This window comes from Mchenga conophoros, linkage group LG4 (assembly GCF_057382185.1).
Source record: "Mchenga conophoros isolate Kocher_MC1m ecotype Shallow Benthic linkage group LG4, M_conophoros_male_GT1.1, whole genome shotgun sequence".
Classification (NCBI taxonomy): domain Eukaryota; kingdom Metazoa; phylum Chordata; class Actinopteri; order Cichliformes; family Cichlidae; genus Mchenga; species Mchenga conophoros.
This window is the reverse complement of record NC_140529.1, coordinates 6771408-6786345: the sequence shown is the minus strand read 5'-3', so window position 1 is coordinate 6786345 and position 14938 is coordinate 6771408. Positions and strand designations below refer to the sequence as shown.

General features: G+C 40.4%; 1 protein-coding gene across 3 annotated transcripts in view; it reads left to right on the top strand.

Moving 5' to 3' along the window:
• LOC146575418 (vesicle-fusing ATPase) overlaps window positions 1-14938 on the top strand; it is a 72916-nt gene that overhangs the window by 43817 nt on the left and 14161 nt on the right. For all 3 annotated transcript variants that reach the window (XM_085270130.1, XM_085270127.1, XM_085270129.1), the window contains 10 exons: window positions 2955-3054; window positions 3142-3181; window positions 4177-4343; window positions 4449-4559; window positions 9024-9099; window positions 9355-9510; window positions 10102-10301; window positions 10385-10550; window positions 10810-10884; window positions 14026-14213. In XM_085270130.1, coding sequence (XP_085126256.1) covers window positions 2955-3054; window positions 3142-3181; window positions 4177-4343; window positions 4449-4559; window positions 9024-9099; window positions 9355-9510; window positions 10102-10301; window positions 10385-10550; window positions 10810-10884; window positions 14026-14213 — 1279 coding nt within the window. The remainder of the gene's footprint in view (window positions 1-2954; window positions 3055-3141; window positions 3182-4176; window positions 4344-4448; window positions 4560-9023; window positions 9100-9354; window positions 9511-10101; window positions 10302-10384; window positions 10551-10809; window positions 10885-14025; window positions 14214-14938) is intronic.

Sequence of the window (14938 nt, the reverse complement as noted above, 5' to 3'; positions counted from 1 at the left end):
GAACCGGCAACCTTCCGATTACAAGGCGAACTGCCAACTCTTGAGCCAGGATCGCCCTAATATAAAATATATGATATAGGAGACACACACAGTGATATTTAAGAAGTGAAATGAAGTTTATTGGATTTACAGAAAGTGTGCAATAATTGTTTAAACAAAATCGGGCAGGTGCATAAATTTGGGCACCACATAAAAAGAAATGAAATCAATATTTAGTAGATCCGCCTTTTGCAGAAATTCCAGCCTCTAAACGCTTCCTGTAGGTTCCAATGAGAGTCTGGATTGTGGTTGAAGGTATTTTGGACCTTTCCTCTTTACAAAACATCTCTAGTTCATTCAGGTTTGATGGCTTATGAGCATGGACAGCACTCTTTAACTCACACAACAGATGTTCAATAATATTCAGGTCTGGGCTGAGATGGCCGTTCCAGAACGTTGTACTTGTTCCTCTGCATGAATGCCTTAGTGGATTTTCAGCAGTGTTTCAGGTCATTGTCTTGTTGAAAGATCCAGCCCCGGCGCAGCTTCAGCTTTGTCACTGATTCCTGGACATTGGTCTCCAGAATCTGCTGATACTGAGTGGAATCCATGTGTCCCTCAACTTTGACAAGATTCCCAGTCCCTGCACTGGCCACGCAGCCCCACAGCATGATGGAACCAGCACCATATTTTACTGTAGGTAGCAGGTGTTTTTCTTTTTCCTCCATGCATAACACCCCTTGTTATGCCCAAATAACTTTTCATTTCATCAGCCCACAGCACCTTATTCCAGAATGAAGCTGGTTTGTCCAAATGTGCTTTAGCAAACCTCAAGCAGCCCTGTTTGTGCTGTGGGCAGAGAAAAGGCTTCCTCTGCATCACTCTCACGTACAGCATCTCCTTGTGTAAAGTGCGCCGAATGGTTGAACGATGCACAGCGACTCCATCTGCTGCAAGATGATGTTGTAGGTCTTTGGTGCTGGTCTGTGGGTTGATTCTGACTGTTCTCACCGTCGCTTCTGTCTATCCGAGATTTTTCTTGGTCTGCCACTTCCAGCCTTAACTTGAACTGAGCCTGTGGTCTCCCATTTTCCTCAATATGTTCCTAACTGTGGAAACAGACGGCTTTCTATATCCTTCCCCTAAACCATGATGGTGAATAATCTTTGTCTTCAGGTCATTTGAGAGTTGTTTTGAGACCCCCATGTTGCTACTCTTCAGAGAAAATTAAAAGAGGAGGGAAACTTACAACTGACTCTGTTCACCTGTATATGTAGGTCAGGGGTCACTGTGTCATGGATCGCTGTGTGGCAGGAGGAGGACCCAAATTGCAAAACTCACAGACTCGGGGATGAACTCAAAAATCACAGCTTTAATGCTGGAGAGGCAGAACGTAGGAAATACAAAACTAAACTGGGAAACTAAATACAAAGCTCGCTGAGGAACACACACGGCCATGAGGGAGAACGCGACACAGAACTGAGGGAGACGCAGACATAAATACACAGAGGGTTAACGAGGGAAGTTGGAGCACACGGGGAACACAGGTGACACTGATAGTCATAACAAGACACGGCAGGAGTGAACGCAACACTGACGGGAAACGGGCAAAGTAAAACAGGAAGTACAGAGGTTCAGACAGGAGGAGAGAGAGCGCGGGGAAAACACAGACATAACAGGCTGGGGAAAACAGAATAAAACACAAGGAGAGACGAGGGCTCACAGATACACAGGGGCACACAGGAGGTAACCAAATAAGGAACATTTTAACTAAATAATCCTAGGAACCAAGGCATAACTAGGGAATAAAATACAAAACACACAAAAACTGAGAATACTGGGCCCACATGGCCCAGGACCATGACACACTGAGGTTACCAAGCCAATTTGAGTTCCAATAATCAGGGTTTGGAATCAATAAAATGACAACAGTGCCCAAATTTATGCAGCTGCCTGATTTTGTTTAAACAATTATTGCACACTTTCTGTAAATCCAATGAACTTCATTTCACTTCTCAAATATCACTGTGTGTGTCTCCTATATGATATATTTAACTGACATTTTTTATTGTAACAACCAACGATTTATACAGGAAAATAATGACTATTAACAAGGTTGCCCAAACTTTTGCATCCCACTGTACAATAATTGCATATTTCAGCATCTGCAACCTTTATTTATTTACAATGCACAAGAGAAAAGCGCTTGGCTGGTTTAGACTGAGAGGGCAGATTGCTCTTAGTGATAGACGGAGTAAAGGGATGCAATGTGTCAGCCAATAGTCATCGTAATAGAGGCTTGCTTGTATAAGTGAGCACCAAGGGCACAGGAGAGGGTTGACTGAAGGTGAACAGGCTGAGGTTTGAAGGAATGCGGTGGAGAGTGGGCAGACAGGTATGATCCAAAGGATTCCAAGGTAAGTAGATATCCTGCAGTGCCTCAGTTTTTCCAGAGGGCAGGTGAAGAAAGAATTCACTTGAAGGTGAGAAGTCCAAGAACCATTAAGAAGATCAACTGGGAATAAAAAGGATTAAGTCACACTGAGGTTGGCCAAGTTATCCCTGTAATGGAGACAATGATCTTGTAGAGAACTGCTGCCACAGCCACTACTTAAATATCCGGTAGGGATAAAGGAGAATGACAAACAGGAGTGCGGGAGCAAGCACTGGAAATACAGCTCTGCCCACAGTTCTACCTGCTGCAAGAGAAAGAGAAGCTCCAACCAGCCCACAGTCCTAACAGCACCGTTTAATGTCTGACTGTTAACAAGTTCATGTGAGGTGGCAGAGCTGGGATCCTCCAGGCTTGGAGGCCATGGGCTCCATTCTTTTGCTATCTCAGAGTTGCTATCTCAAAAAATCTAAATAACCTTAAAGACACCTTCAGCTTCAACTTGAGCAATAACTATAAACTATAGCTATAACTATAAACATGTAATGTAAGATAAAAATTGTAATCCAATCTCTCTCCACAGACATGTGAGTGTGAAGACCACACCCAACCACAAGTTTGTGTTTACAGTCAAGACCCACCACACTGTGGCTGCAGGAAGCATCGCCTTCAGCCTGCCACAGGTACACATATGCAAAAACTCACAGACTTGTTAAGTACGTGTTAGCCACATGCTCAGGCTTTTCTTCTTGGTTTTTTCTCTCCTGTAGAGGAAATGGGCTGGTCTCTCCATAGGTCAGGAGGTGGAAGGTATGAAATGCGCTTCTCTGATTGCTGATTTTGATGTTTAAGAATACCAACTCAAAACCTCTGTAGTTACTGTTTTCAAGCTTTCAGCTGCTGCATATAGATGCACTCGTAAATTAAGACAGTTTACTTTCTGTGATAAATACTGACTTTTCAAGACAGCGAGTCATTAATGTAAAACTCCATTTTATTCAAATATAATATGTTAGGCACGAAGATTACATATTGCATTTTCAAATGAACTACGTTGGTTTTGCAGACTTTTCTCGGGTAATGTAAGTAATCTCAGGCACACAATAAAGTGCAGGACAGGGTGGTGTCTGCACTGCAGTTCCTTAAGATGTATTTTATGCTGAAATTAGAAGCATGTGATGTTAAACGTCCTTTTTTTAAAAGCTCCTTGAGCTCCCAGAGCTAATAATGTTAGCATAATAGCAGTTGTCCTATTAGATTGTTACAGATATTCTTGCATTTATTATTATTATTATGTAGTTCTAGAAATCACTGAGGCAGTTATATAGTAGCATTGGCCTGTTAGCTTGTTAAAGATAAACAGTTAAGAACTGTGACACGTGTTGAAAAAATAAATGAAAAACTTTCATTAACTTCTTGTGCTTTTTTCCCATATTTGAGAAGTATAAGACGAATACATTTTTAAATCTTTGCTTTAATTTCTTGTGCAGGCCACTTGGGCTTTAATGCCTAAGCATGTAGCTTAATTGCTACAGTTAAAATTGGACAGTTTACCTTTAGGATGGGGCTTTGCAAACTATTAATAATGTCAAATACTGCAAATTGTTCCTATTTAAAAAATCCATTAGAATCTCTTCTGTAATGGTTTATTATTAGTTGTTCATTTATATCCTCATGTGTTACATACATCTACAGCTTTTACTTTTAGATTCATTGTTTTTTAGGGTTTGTTATAAAAATCCAAAGCAGATTTTGACTCATTAACCTAAATATGATAGTAATTGTAGCCTTGTTTGTCCAATCAGTGGCCAACTACAATTTTGACAAGTCCAAGCAGTGCATTGGCGCCATGACAATCGAAATCGACTTCCTGCAGAAGAAGAGTACTGACTCCTCTCCCTACGACTCAGACAAGATGGCCGCCGAGTTCATCCAGCAGTTCAACAACCAGGCCTTCTCTGTCACCCAGCAGGTTTTTATTTCCATGCCTCAAAGTGTCAGACTCACACACACATCGATATTCAGAGGCATAACATTTGACTTTTGATGTACCATCATCTGCTTTCCTGTCTTTCAGCTAGTGTTTAGTTTCTGTGACAAGCTGTTTGGCTTGGTGGTAAAGGATATTGAGGCCATGGATGCCAGCATCCTCAAAGGAGAACCAGCGTCTGGAAAGAAACCGCAAAAGGTACTGAGTCACAATAACAAGATCAGCCAAATTATCCCAGGGAAAGTAAAGTAAATCAGGGTTTTGATGTAGAGGCTCTGAGTTATACAGCTTGGAAATCGCTCATTGGTAAAAAACAGGAACTGAGCAGTAACAGCCTGGTTGTTACTGGAAGTGCCTGCGGTTAGGGCTCGTTTAGTGGGGACGGGAGTCTGGATGTGAGTCAGTCCTGGCACCTGCGGGACTTTGTTGTTTGTGCTGGACTAACGCATTACGCTTTCATAATTAAACTCCAGGGAAGTAGCTTGAAATTGATTTGCATTTGAGAAATGAAGCCCTACTCATAATATTACCTCCTCCTCCACAAAGGAGGTTATGTTTTTGGAATGATGATTTTTTTACATACTTTTATCTTAATACAGTGTGCACAAATATAGTTAGACAAATAGAATAGACAAACTGAATTGTGCAGAGACTGAAAGCATGAAGAAGTGCAAAGTTTGTTGTTTTAATCAAAAATCTGTGTTGTTTGCAAATTATGCAAAAAAAATCCCTTTTAACTTTATTTCCAAGAAAGATGGGGGACTTCATCTCGTCAAGCTGTAGTCAAACCCCGCAGTGACAGCGCTGCGAGAATTTATGGATAAGGTGTCTAAATGAATTGTTGAGTTTCCTTTGTAAACACATTAGAGAGAATGTTACACCTCAAAGCTGTATTTCACATATAAAGAGTGATGATTCACTGTGTTCACTGAGGCCATCACAATCTTCCTGGTCTTGCATTACTACTGCAAAACAAGTCAAAGGTTGAATAACTGTCACAAGCTGCCAGGCTTACACCAAAACGTTCTGAAAAAGCTGTTCTAAAAGCTAAGAAGTAACAACTTGAGCTGGAAACTGTAACAGCAGGAGTGGCTATTTAGGGACATAAAGATTTGCATGATATTCCAAACCCTCCATGAAATGAAAGAGGATCTCACTGAGAGAAAACAAAGCGCTAAACAAAGCTTTAAAATTAAAGTGTTTCTGCAGAACAGCAGTTATTGAATTAAATGTAGTGCATTTAAATTCTTTTACTTTTTTTTCTAGACTTTTTGGTTTGAAAATGTCTTAAACTACAAGTCACATTCACCTGTTCACACTCGTGACACACTGGGGCAATATTGGGTCGACTTTCTTCCCCAACAACACTCTGACCCACTGCACCTACTGCCCCACAGCTGCACCTATTGCCCCAAGATAGCGACTGAAGTATATTGCAAAGCCATACAACTCACCCAGATTCTTCTCAGATTCTTGTGGCGATCACAACTGTGTGTTAGAAAAGTAGAAGATGCTGCAGCTCTGGTGTCATATCCTGTCCTGTTTATAGTGTGCAGACCTTTTCCCTGTAATGTGCACAAGACAGTGTGGATTGAATAAATAGAAAAGCATTAAATCATTTTTAACTGGGCATCTTCATAAATAAGTAGTGGATGAAGGGGAGGAACTGAAACTTGCACACGATTAACACTGTGTTGTAACAATGATTTCAAGTTAAACACCTTGCTCAGTAAAAGCAGAACCATTAACCTTTCAGTACCTAAAGAGACGATAATAAAGAAGAACAAGTATCTGGACTTGGGGATGCCAGACCTGTTGAAAGATCTCCAGCCATACAATGATATACTGAAACAAACCTGTTTCAATTTAAATTCAATTTAAGAGACAAAACTCTCGCCAGGAGAGTTCACTTTTGATGTGAGCTCCATTTATTATTCATTGTCATCCACATTAAAGCTAATCCCACAAAAACTAACATGAATGAGGCTTGGATGGGACACAAAGATCCTTGAAGAGTTAAGCAATTAATAAACTCAAACCTGTGATTATTCCCAAATTGGAACTTACAGCTGCCATAGTAGCTCTGCTCATAGACCAGGTGACTGAGGAGGAAAATGAGCTTCCACTGTTGTTATTTGGAAATGCAAAAAAAAGGAAAAAAATGAGACATGGTCATTCCCGACCTTTGTCACCAACAGGGTTTTTGTAATGGGATCTTTTTTGATGTCATAAGACTCTGAGTGAATATACATGACGTTTATATTCAATCCAGTTTTATTTATATATTACCAAATCATAACAGCTGTTATGTCAAGGTGGGTTTTTTACCACAAGGTAAAGACCCTACAGTAATACAGAAGCAACCCTAACAATCAGACGACCCCCTTTGAGCAAGCACTTGGTTAAAGTGGAAAGGAAAAACTCGATTTTAACTGGAAGAAACCTTCAGCAGAACCAGGGTCAAAGAGCAGCAGCCATCTGTCATGACTGGTTGGGAATAAAGGGAGGGAGGCAAAGTAAAACATGCATGAATCCAGCTGATTCTATATCACGTCTCCATGTGTTTGAGATAAAGTGTAGCTACAGGTGCTGGAGAGTCAAAGCTAAAGATCTGACTCTGACAGGAAACCATTAGATATGAAGATATATTGTAATAAATGTTACCACAGTGACTCTGAAAAAATGCACCAGTGCAAGCAAGAAGTTGCTGAAGACACAAGAGAGCTGCTGTATGGCTTCTACCTTTAGCACATTTACTACATGTGTTTTTGGAAAGTACATCTTTTAAAAACAAAAGCAATTCTAGAACAAAGTTGTTTTGATAGTGCCCGAAGGTAAAACTATATGTAATCACTGGGGCAGGTTTGTGGGAACCTGTACAACAACCACAGAATTCCTAGCAAGTTCAAAAATGAAACTAATAAAGTTCCCTATGATCTGAACTGTTAACGCTGTCCTATGTTACTGATAGGCTATGGTCGCTAAGCTAAGCCTGTTAGCTAACGCTTGCGCTGGTACACAAAGCAGGTACATGAATTTACCTTATGGTTAGACCAGGGGTCAGCAACCTTTAACACCCAAAGAGCCGAAAAAGAAAACACTGGGAGCCGCAAATACTTTCTGACATGTAAAATGAAGATAACACTGTGTATTGTTTTTCACCTTTATGCTTTGTGTGAACAACTAAGGTGTGTTGCTTATGAAATCCATGAAGTGCTACAGAGAAAATTTTATTTATGTAATGAACACATTTTGAACTCTTAAAGAAATATAACAAAAGGAAAGATGCTGAACTAAAATGATCCAGCAAACAAAAACTGTTATATCACCTTTGTGCTTTTGGAGCCTTGACCCGACTTTTAAAAATATTTTGAAAAAAGCACTATGCTGATAAAAAATTAAAAATAGATATTTGCAACATTCTGCCTAAATATGTATTTTACCAGGTTAATGTGTGTAGCGGGGCGTGGTCTGCAGCGCCTCTGCAGGGGAGTGGGACGCACCTGAGCGGCACCCGCAATCACGCCTCGCCGCTTTAACGTCTGTGCTCTCTCTGCTGTTGCGTTGGTGTGTGTTGGGCTGTGAGCTGCAAAGCTACAGCCGGCTGTATGCCTACAGCAACCGTGTGTGAAAAGTGGTCAATATAGAGATGCTGAAAAGCGTGTTCATGCAAACATCGTCAGGTCTGCCGTGATATGTTTACAATAAGACTTCTGCTCCTGAACGGCTTCCGCGAGTGTGACGCTTATTTTGAGCAATGAAAAAATAATAGAATATAATTTTATTTTTATGTTTCAAAATCACAATAATCTCCCAATTTAGAACTACAAGTTAAAAAGAACTAACATAAATAAAATACACTTGCAGACCCCTGGGTTAGACCTTTATCAAGCATGTAACTCAACATAACAAAGAATAAGGACTTTTTTTCTTTGACTTTGGCTTCCTGTTTGGATTCATGTGAAGCGTAATCCACTTATTGTTTGTATGATGTCTTTTATGTGCTGTAATTGCTGTATTTATCTGTCTGTATCTGTGCTTTTACGCTCTTATGTTGTCTCCACCGGATATCACAGAATACTGACATTCAGGAGATCTCTCCCAGCTAATGTTTTAATGGGAGGAGAGGCACGGATGTATTATCAGAAAATGTAAAAGATAAATGGAAGAAGAGTGATCTCTGGGTAATGGATGGCAATTTGTGTCAATAATCACCACAGATTTGAAAAGTAAATAAATACAACACATCAAGATTTTATCCTGGCAGATGTCCTAATACCAATTGAAATATAGCTTTTTAAACTTGTGAGGTCTGCATTGGCATCAGTAACAGCCCCAGCCCTAACGTCCAACTGTAACCCTAAAACTCAGGAGTTTTTAAAAAGAGTTTAAATAATATGTTCTGATAGCATCACTGATGACTACTTAGACCTCAGACAGTTAAGCCACATGCTTCATAGGCAAAATTGTTTAAAAACAGTGGACATTAACCCTACCCCAACCAAAATTTAGAGGCAGCAGTTGATTTGAAAAGCAACATCTTCTAGTTTGTGAAACCATGATTATTTAGCATGTGACTAAAATACAAGCGAATCCTTATGCTTCCTATAATGTGCCAATTTTCACATAAGAAGTATTGACCCTAACTCTGATCTCTGACAGATCGACGTCGGTCTGATGGTCGGCAACAGCCAGGTGATTTTTGAGAAAGCTGAGAATTCATCCCTCACACTAGTCGGTACGTTCTGTCTTGTAGTTTGCTCATAGCAAGCATGAACAAAAAAAAAGCTTTGCAAACACAGGCAAATTCAAGCTGTACTAACAATTCATGTCGGTATAAATACAAGTGCTCCACAAGATGGCAGCAAGAACACATTCTCGGAAAAAAGCATTTTCTATGCAGCACCTCTGCCCACAAGAAAAGCTTCAATGCTTTTTTTCCTCACTGACTTTTCCTTATATCTGAGAATCGTTCCCCTTTATGTTTTAACAGGCAAGGCAAAGACCAAGGAGGCACGACAGACAATCATCAACCCAGACTGGAACTTTGAAAAGATGGGAATTGGTGGTCTGGACAAGGAATTCTCAGACATTTTCCGCAGAGCCTTTGCCTCTCGAGTCTTTCCCCCTGACATTGTGGAGCAGATGGGTGAGGAACCATTCTCTCATTTGTACTAAGCTAGAGTGATTGTCTTTCTTGGAGTATTTCTTGCATCTTAACCTCTGTTCCCCATACCTTAATGGGCTGATGATGAGAAAATGTATCTGTTTCTATTGTTTTTGCAAGACCTAAAAAATGCAACATAAGCAGCTTGTGACTTGTTATGGATCAAACATTGCTGGGAAAACCTCAGCATGTTGTATGTACTGTGTGTATTCCCCATGCTAATAAAAAATAATATATACTGCAATAACAGAGTGAAAGAACAAAGCCACAGTACCTGTACCATACCCTTTATTTTATTCATGATACACACAGAAAATAAGCATTTATATTGATTTTACAGCCCATTTTATGAATCTAGTCTCCTCCCTGTGGCACTGAACACATTGGACAACTTCATAGCATGTCTGGCATCATCTGACATCTTCAGTGTCATTCCCATTGTCTTTCCTGCCCCATCTCTTTCTTTTTTTTTTTACGTCTGCCTTTTCTTCTTTCTGATTCTTCTTCTTTCCTTTTTCCTCTCTGCCTCTGTCCCTTTAACATTCATCATGCCGTCAACTTTCCTTCTTCCAGGCTGCAAGCACGTGAAGGGCATCATGCTGTTTGGACCACCAGGATGTGGCAAAACGCTGATGGCCAGGCAGATTGGCAAGATGCTCAACGCCCGCGAGCCGAAGGTCGTCAACGGCCCAGAGATCCTGAACAAGTACGTGGGAGAGTCTGAGGCTAACATCCGCAAACTGTTCGCCGAGGCTGAAGAGGAGCAGAAGAGGGTAAGTAATACTTGGTGTTTTTTTCTGTACTTGTATTAAGCTAAAAATAAATACACAACTTACAAAGTTATTCGGACTTTCAGCTGGGCGCTAACAGTGGCCTTCACATCATTATCTTTGACGAGCTGGACGCCATCTGCAAGCAGAGAGGAACGGGCGCCAGCAGCACAGGCGTGCACGACACTGTTGTCAACCAGCTTCTGTCCAAGATTGACGGCGTGGAGCAGCTTAACAACATCTTGGTCATTGGTAAGTAGCATCAGAGGAAATGACTGAACCCATTGTTAGCTTTAAAATATATGTAATGGTTGGAGAGCAGGAGTCCCTTACGTTCGAACACATAAGAGGCCTATATGAGTCAACAACAATCATTTTTTTATTTCCATGAAAGCTGGGAAAACCATTTTATCCATATTAAACAATAAATTTAGTTAATGCAGTGTAGCATCTTTAACAGCATGAATTCTTCTGGGTTCACAGTTATCTTGCCTTCGCTCCTTCTCTCCAGGTATGACCAACAGGCCTGACTTGATAGATGACGCCCTGATGAGACCCGGCAGGTTTGAGGTGAAAATGGAAATCGGTGAGATTGCATTTTCTCTCTAAATACTTGATCCTCATTTGGGTACAAGTCTCAGGCACACGTGGAATAAAATGTGATGCAGTGTGCTCGTTTGAATGGCTTGCTATAAGGTGGGGCACCATTAATCCAAACCATTAAAATGTCAGCTAAATCCAAATAGCATCATTTCCACAGCAGAACCATGATGATATTTTTCTGGCATATAAACTGGATTACACGTGGATTATTTCAGAGTTTCTGGTTTTGAGGCTGCAGTAGTGGTATTACTGTAAACCCGGGCTTATCCAATCATTGAGGTAAATGGAAAATAAGGCAACCACCTTTAAGCTTCTGAATGACACAAACACATTTTATTATACTCGGCCTATAAGACGTCACAGTACAAAGTACATATTGTGTCAGGAAAATCAGTGTTGGAAAAAATGTTTCTTCTTTAAATAAACGTACTGTCCTGGCTTTCTCCTGATGGTATGTAGAGGCATGCCACGTTAACATAATCTTTTTTTTTTCCATTTAATTGAATAACATTTTGAAAATCCAACCGCAGTTCCTCTTCCAAAAAACAGCGTCTTTGTTACTCTGAACAATCCACAGAACACAGTGTGCATGCCAAATGGAACAACTTTATCCAGAAAAAGTAGTCCCTGTTTCTCCTGTCTATAGCTCATGGCCCTGATCCTACTACACCCCTCTTTATAAATCTAGTTAGCATCAGACATACTACAGTTAGCAGCAGGTCCTTCGGTGAACTCAGTGTTTCCACAGATTAGATGTGTTGCCATGGTCAGCTTTCGTATTTTGCACTACACACTCGGTTTTGAAAAGTGTAACCACACGTGAGACTGCTTTCAGCTTGCCCTGGAGTGATGTCACATGGTCTGCCTTTCTTTCTCCCTTTAACTCAGATGTACTCTGCTGCTAATTTTTTTCCTTTTTTTTTTATTGAGCAATAGACTATGTGCGCCTTAGCATATGCTACTTCCGGTGGGGAAACTCCTGTAGGGCGCTCCGTTTCCGGTGTGATATTCGCAGCTTGTTTACCGTGGGGTTTTCCAAAAAAAGTCAACCAAATGGACGAATCAAGCGGCAATTTACATTTCTCAAGATGTCTTGAGCATTTACCGGATATATCTATAGATGATGTTCATCGACTTGTCGATATTTTTCCCTCGCGCCTCAGAGCAAAAGAGAGAAAGGATTGAAATTTCTTGGTATTTTATATATAGAGTTCCCTCGTTTATCGCAGGTGTTATGTTCTAAAAATAACCAGCGACAGGTGAAATCTGCGAAGTAGCCAGCTTTATTTTTTACAATTATTTTAGATGTTTTAAGACTAAAACCCATCACTACACACTTTATACACTTTTCTTAGACATGCATGAACAGTTTCACACTTTTCTCTCTTGTTTAAACTCTTTCAAAGTTCAAACCTTCGTTAAAAAAAAAAAGTCTATTACAGAATGAAACCAAAGATCAAAACCTGTTTTCAGTTCCAAACATTTATTTGAGAAATAAACCTACAGTATATTTGTTTTTCTATAAATAATAATGACAGTTTAAGCTTAATTGCACCTCAATGCACCATATATATATATATATATATATATATATATATATATATATATATATATATATATATATATATATATATATATATATATATATATATACACACACCTGTGTGGTATGGTAAAAAAACAAACAAAAAACGATAACTTCTACCTTCCTTTAGCATGTCCAGTTTGTTGACATGCTGTGTAGGTGTGTACTGATATCGATATAACGGGGAAACATATGGCTTTGACTATTGTTCACCTGTAGTTTGAATGCTGGACATTTGCCTGATTAAATCATAAGAACTGTCACTATACAGAGATGTGCTCCTGAATGTGGACGATGTGTCTTCTGCATGCAGTAATGCAGTTCTGCTTGTGTTGAGTGATGTAAACCAGCGGTCCCCAACCCCCGGGCCTCGGACCGGTACCGGTCCGTGAGTCGTTTGGTACCAGGCCGCGAGAGTTGAGGCTCAGGTGTGAAATGTATGGTTTTCAGGGTTTTTATCGGTTTTCAGCGTTATTTTGTTATCGTTTTTATCGTTAACTTGGTTTTCCTGGGTCTTTTCATGTGTGTTATGAATAAATCTTCTTTTTTTCGGTACCAGTACTAGTTTTATTTTGTTGTATTTATCCGCGACACCTTAAAGGCCGGCCCGTGAAAATATTGTCGGGCATAAACCGGTCTGTGGCGCAAAAAAGGTTGGAGACCGCTGATGTAAACAAACAATCGAGCTACGCTCTTCAAACATCAAAATTGATCATTCGATTTTTTTATGACACAGCAATGGTGAGTGTTCCCACCCTCTGCTCTTTGTAACTTAACGTAATCTTTCCGTTTTCGTATTTTGGAGTCCACCTTCGCAGTAGCGATTGACTGCAAAATAAAGCTACCGAAAATGTACAACCCTACATCCAGTCTTAAAACAGGAAGTTAGCATTTTCTCGTGCACAGGGTCTAATGCAAAATACAAACTCTCTCTGCTGCTAAAATTTGATACCAATGGATTTAGTGTGAAGTGGTACTCAGTAGCACCCATGTAATTCAGTCAGCTCCGTAAAAAATATGAAGTTTGGGGCATAAGCTTCATTAAAGTGTCTCTAATCAGTAGCTAAAGCATTTCTGTTAGCTAGTTAATATTAGCACATAAAGCAAGCTAGTGCCCAGAGACAGTAGCTACTGTGCTTTCACCCACTAGTTTTTGATGACCCTTTCTCAAGCAACGAAATGAGTATTGTTACTGTTGCCATCTTGGATGTAACAAGAGTATGACCAAGACTTATAAAACCGACTTAATTTTTAATTCAGTATGAGTGACTGAGACCATGAACTCAGTAGGAAGGTTGTTCTCCCAAAGACTTGCAGTTCTTCTTGTAACCTCCGACATTGCTCCCTGGTGGGAGCAAATAATACACATTTAAGGGATTTGAATGTTGGCTTCCATTTTAATACCCAGAAGCTATATCCATCTTTTATACTGTCTACGGCTAGTGCTAGTTGGAAGCTCAGCTCGAATGTTTTTGAATAGAAGCCTGTATGCTAATGAACTTTCCTACTCCTTTTTTTAACCCTCATTCTAATCTCTAGGTCTTCCTGATGAAAAGGGACGCGTCCAGATCCTAAACATCCACACCAACAAGATGCGAAGCTTCAACCTTCTCGCTTCCGACGTCAACGTCAAGGAACTGGCAGCAGAAACTAAGAACTACAGCGGTGCAGAGCTGGAGGGTCTGGTCAGGGCTGCGCAGTCAACCGCCATGAACCGGCACATCAAGGTCACAAGGCACTTCCTAATACACAAAGCATACATAGCGCTGTGTCAGTGTAATGACGAAGCAGAAACACCATCCACGTGAATAGTTTTCGTCTAAAACACAGATCAGATATCAGATTTAAATATCAGTGGCTGTAAAAACCATGGACAACAGCATCTCCCCAAAACTGAAGCAAAGATGTCACGTCAGTTTTGGTGCCTGGCAGCAGTATAGGTCATAAACCCTGCCTCCTCCAAGTTAGTGGATGGCACAAATATGCTTTCTGCCAATTTAGGTAGTTATGATTTTCTTTCTCATTAGTTCATTTTAATTACTGATTTGCTGCTGCGCATCTCTGTTCAAGAAATGCAGTTTACTGCAAACCACAGCAACTGATGCACTTCAGGGCAGGGGTGTTGAACTCCAGGCCTCGAGGGCCGGTGTCCTGCAGGTTTTAGATATCACCCTGGGTCGACACACCTGAATCAAATGATTAGTGCATTACCAGGCCTCTGGAGAACTTCAAGACATGTTGAAGAGGTAATTTAGCCATTTAAATCAGCTGTGTTGGATCAAGGACACATCTAAAACCTCCAGGACACCGGCCCTCAAGGCCTGGAGTTCGACATCCCTGCTTTAGGGCATCAATGCATTGTTTATATCACCCAATGCATATATATTACTGTCTCTAAGGGAGAGCCCAGACACACTTCAGTGGAGGTTAATTTCAGTGACCTCATTCTTTC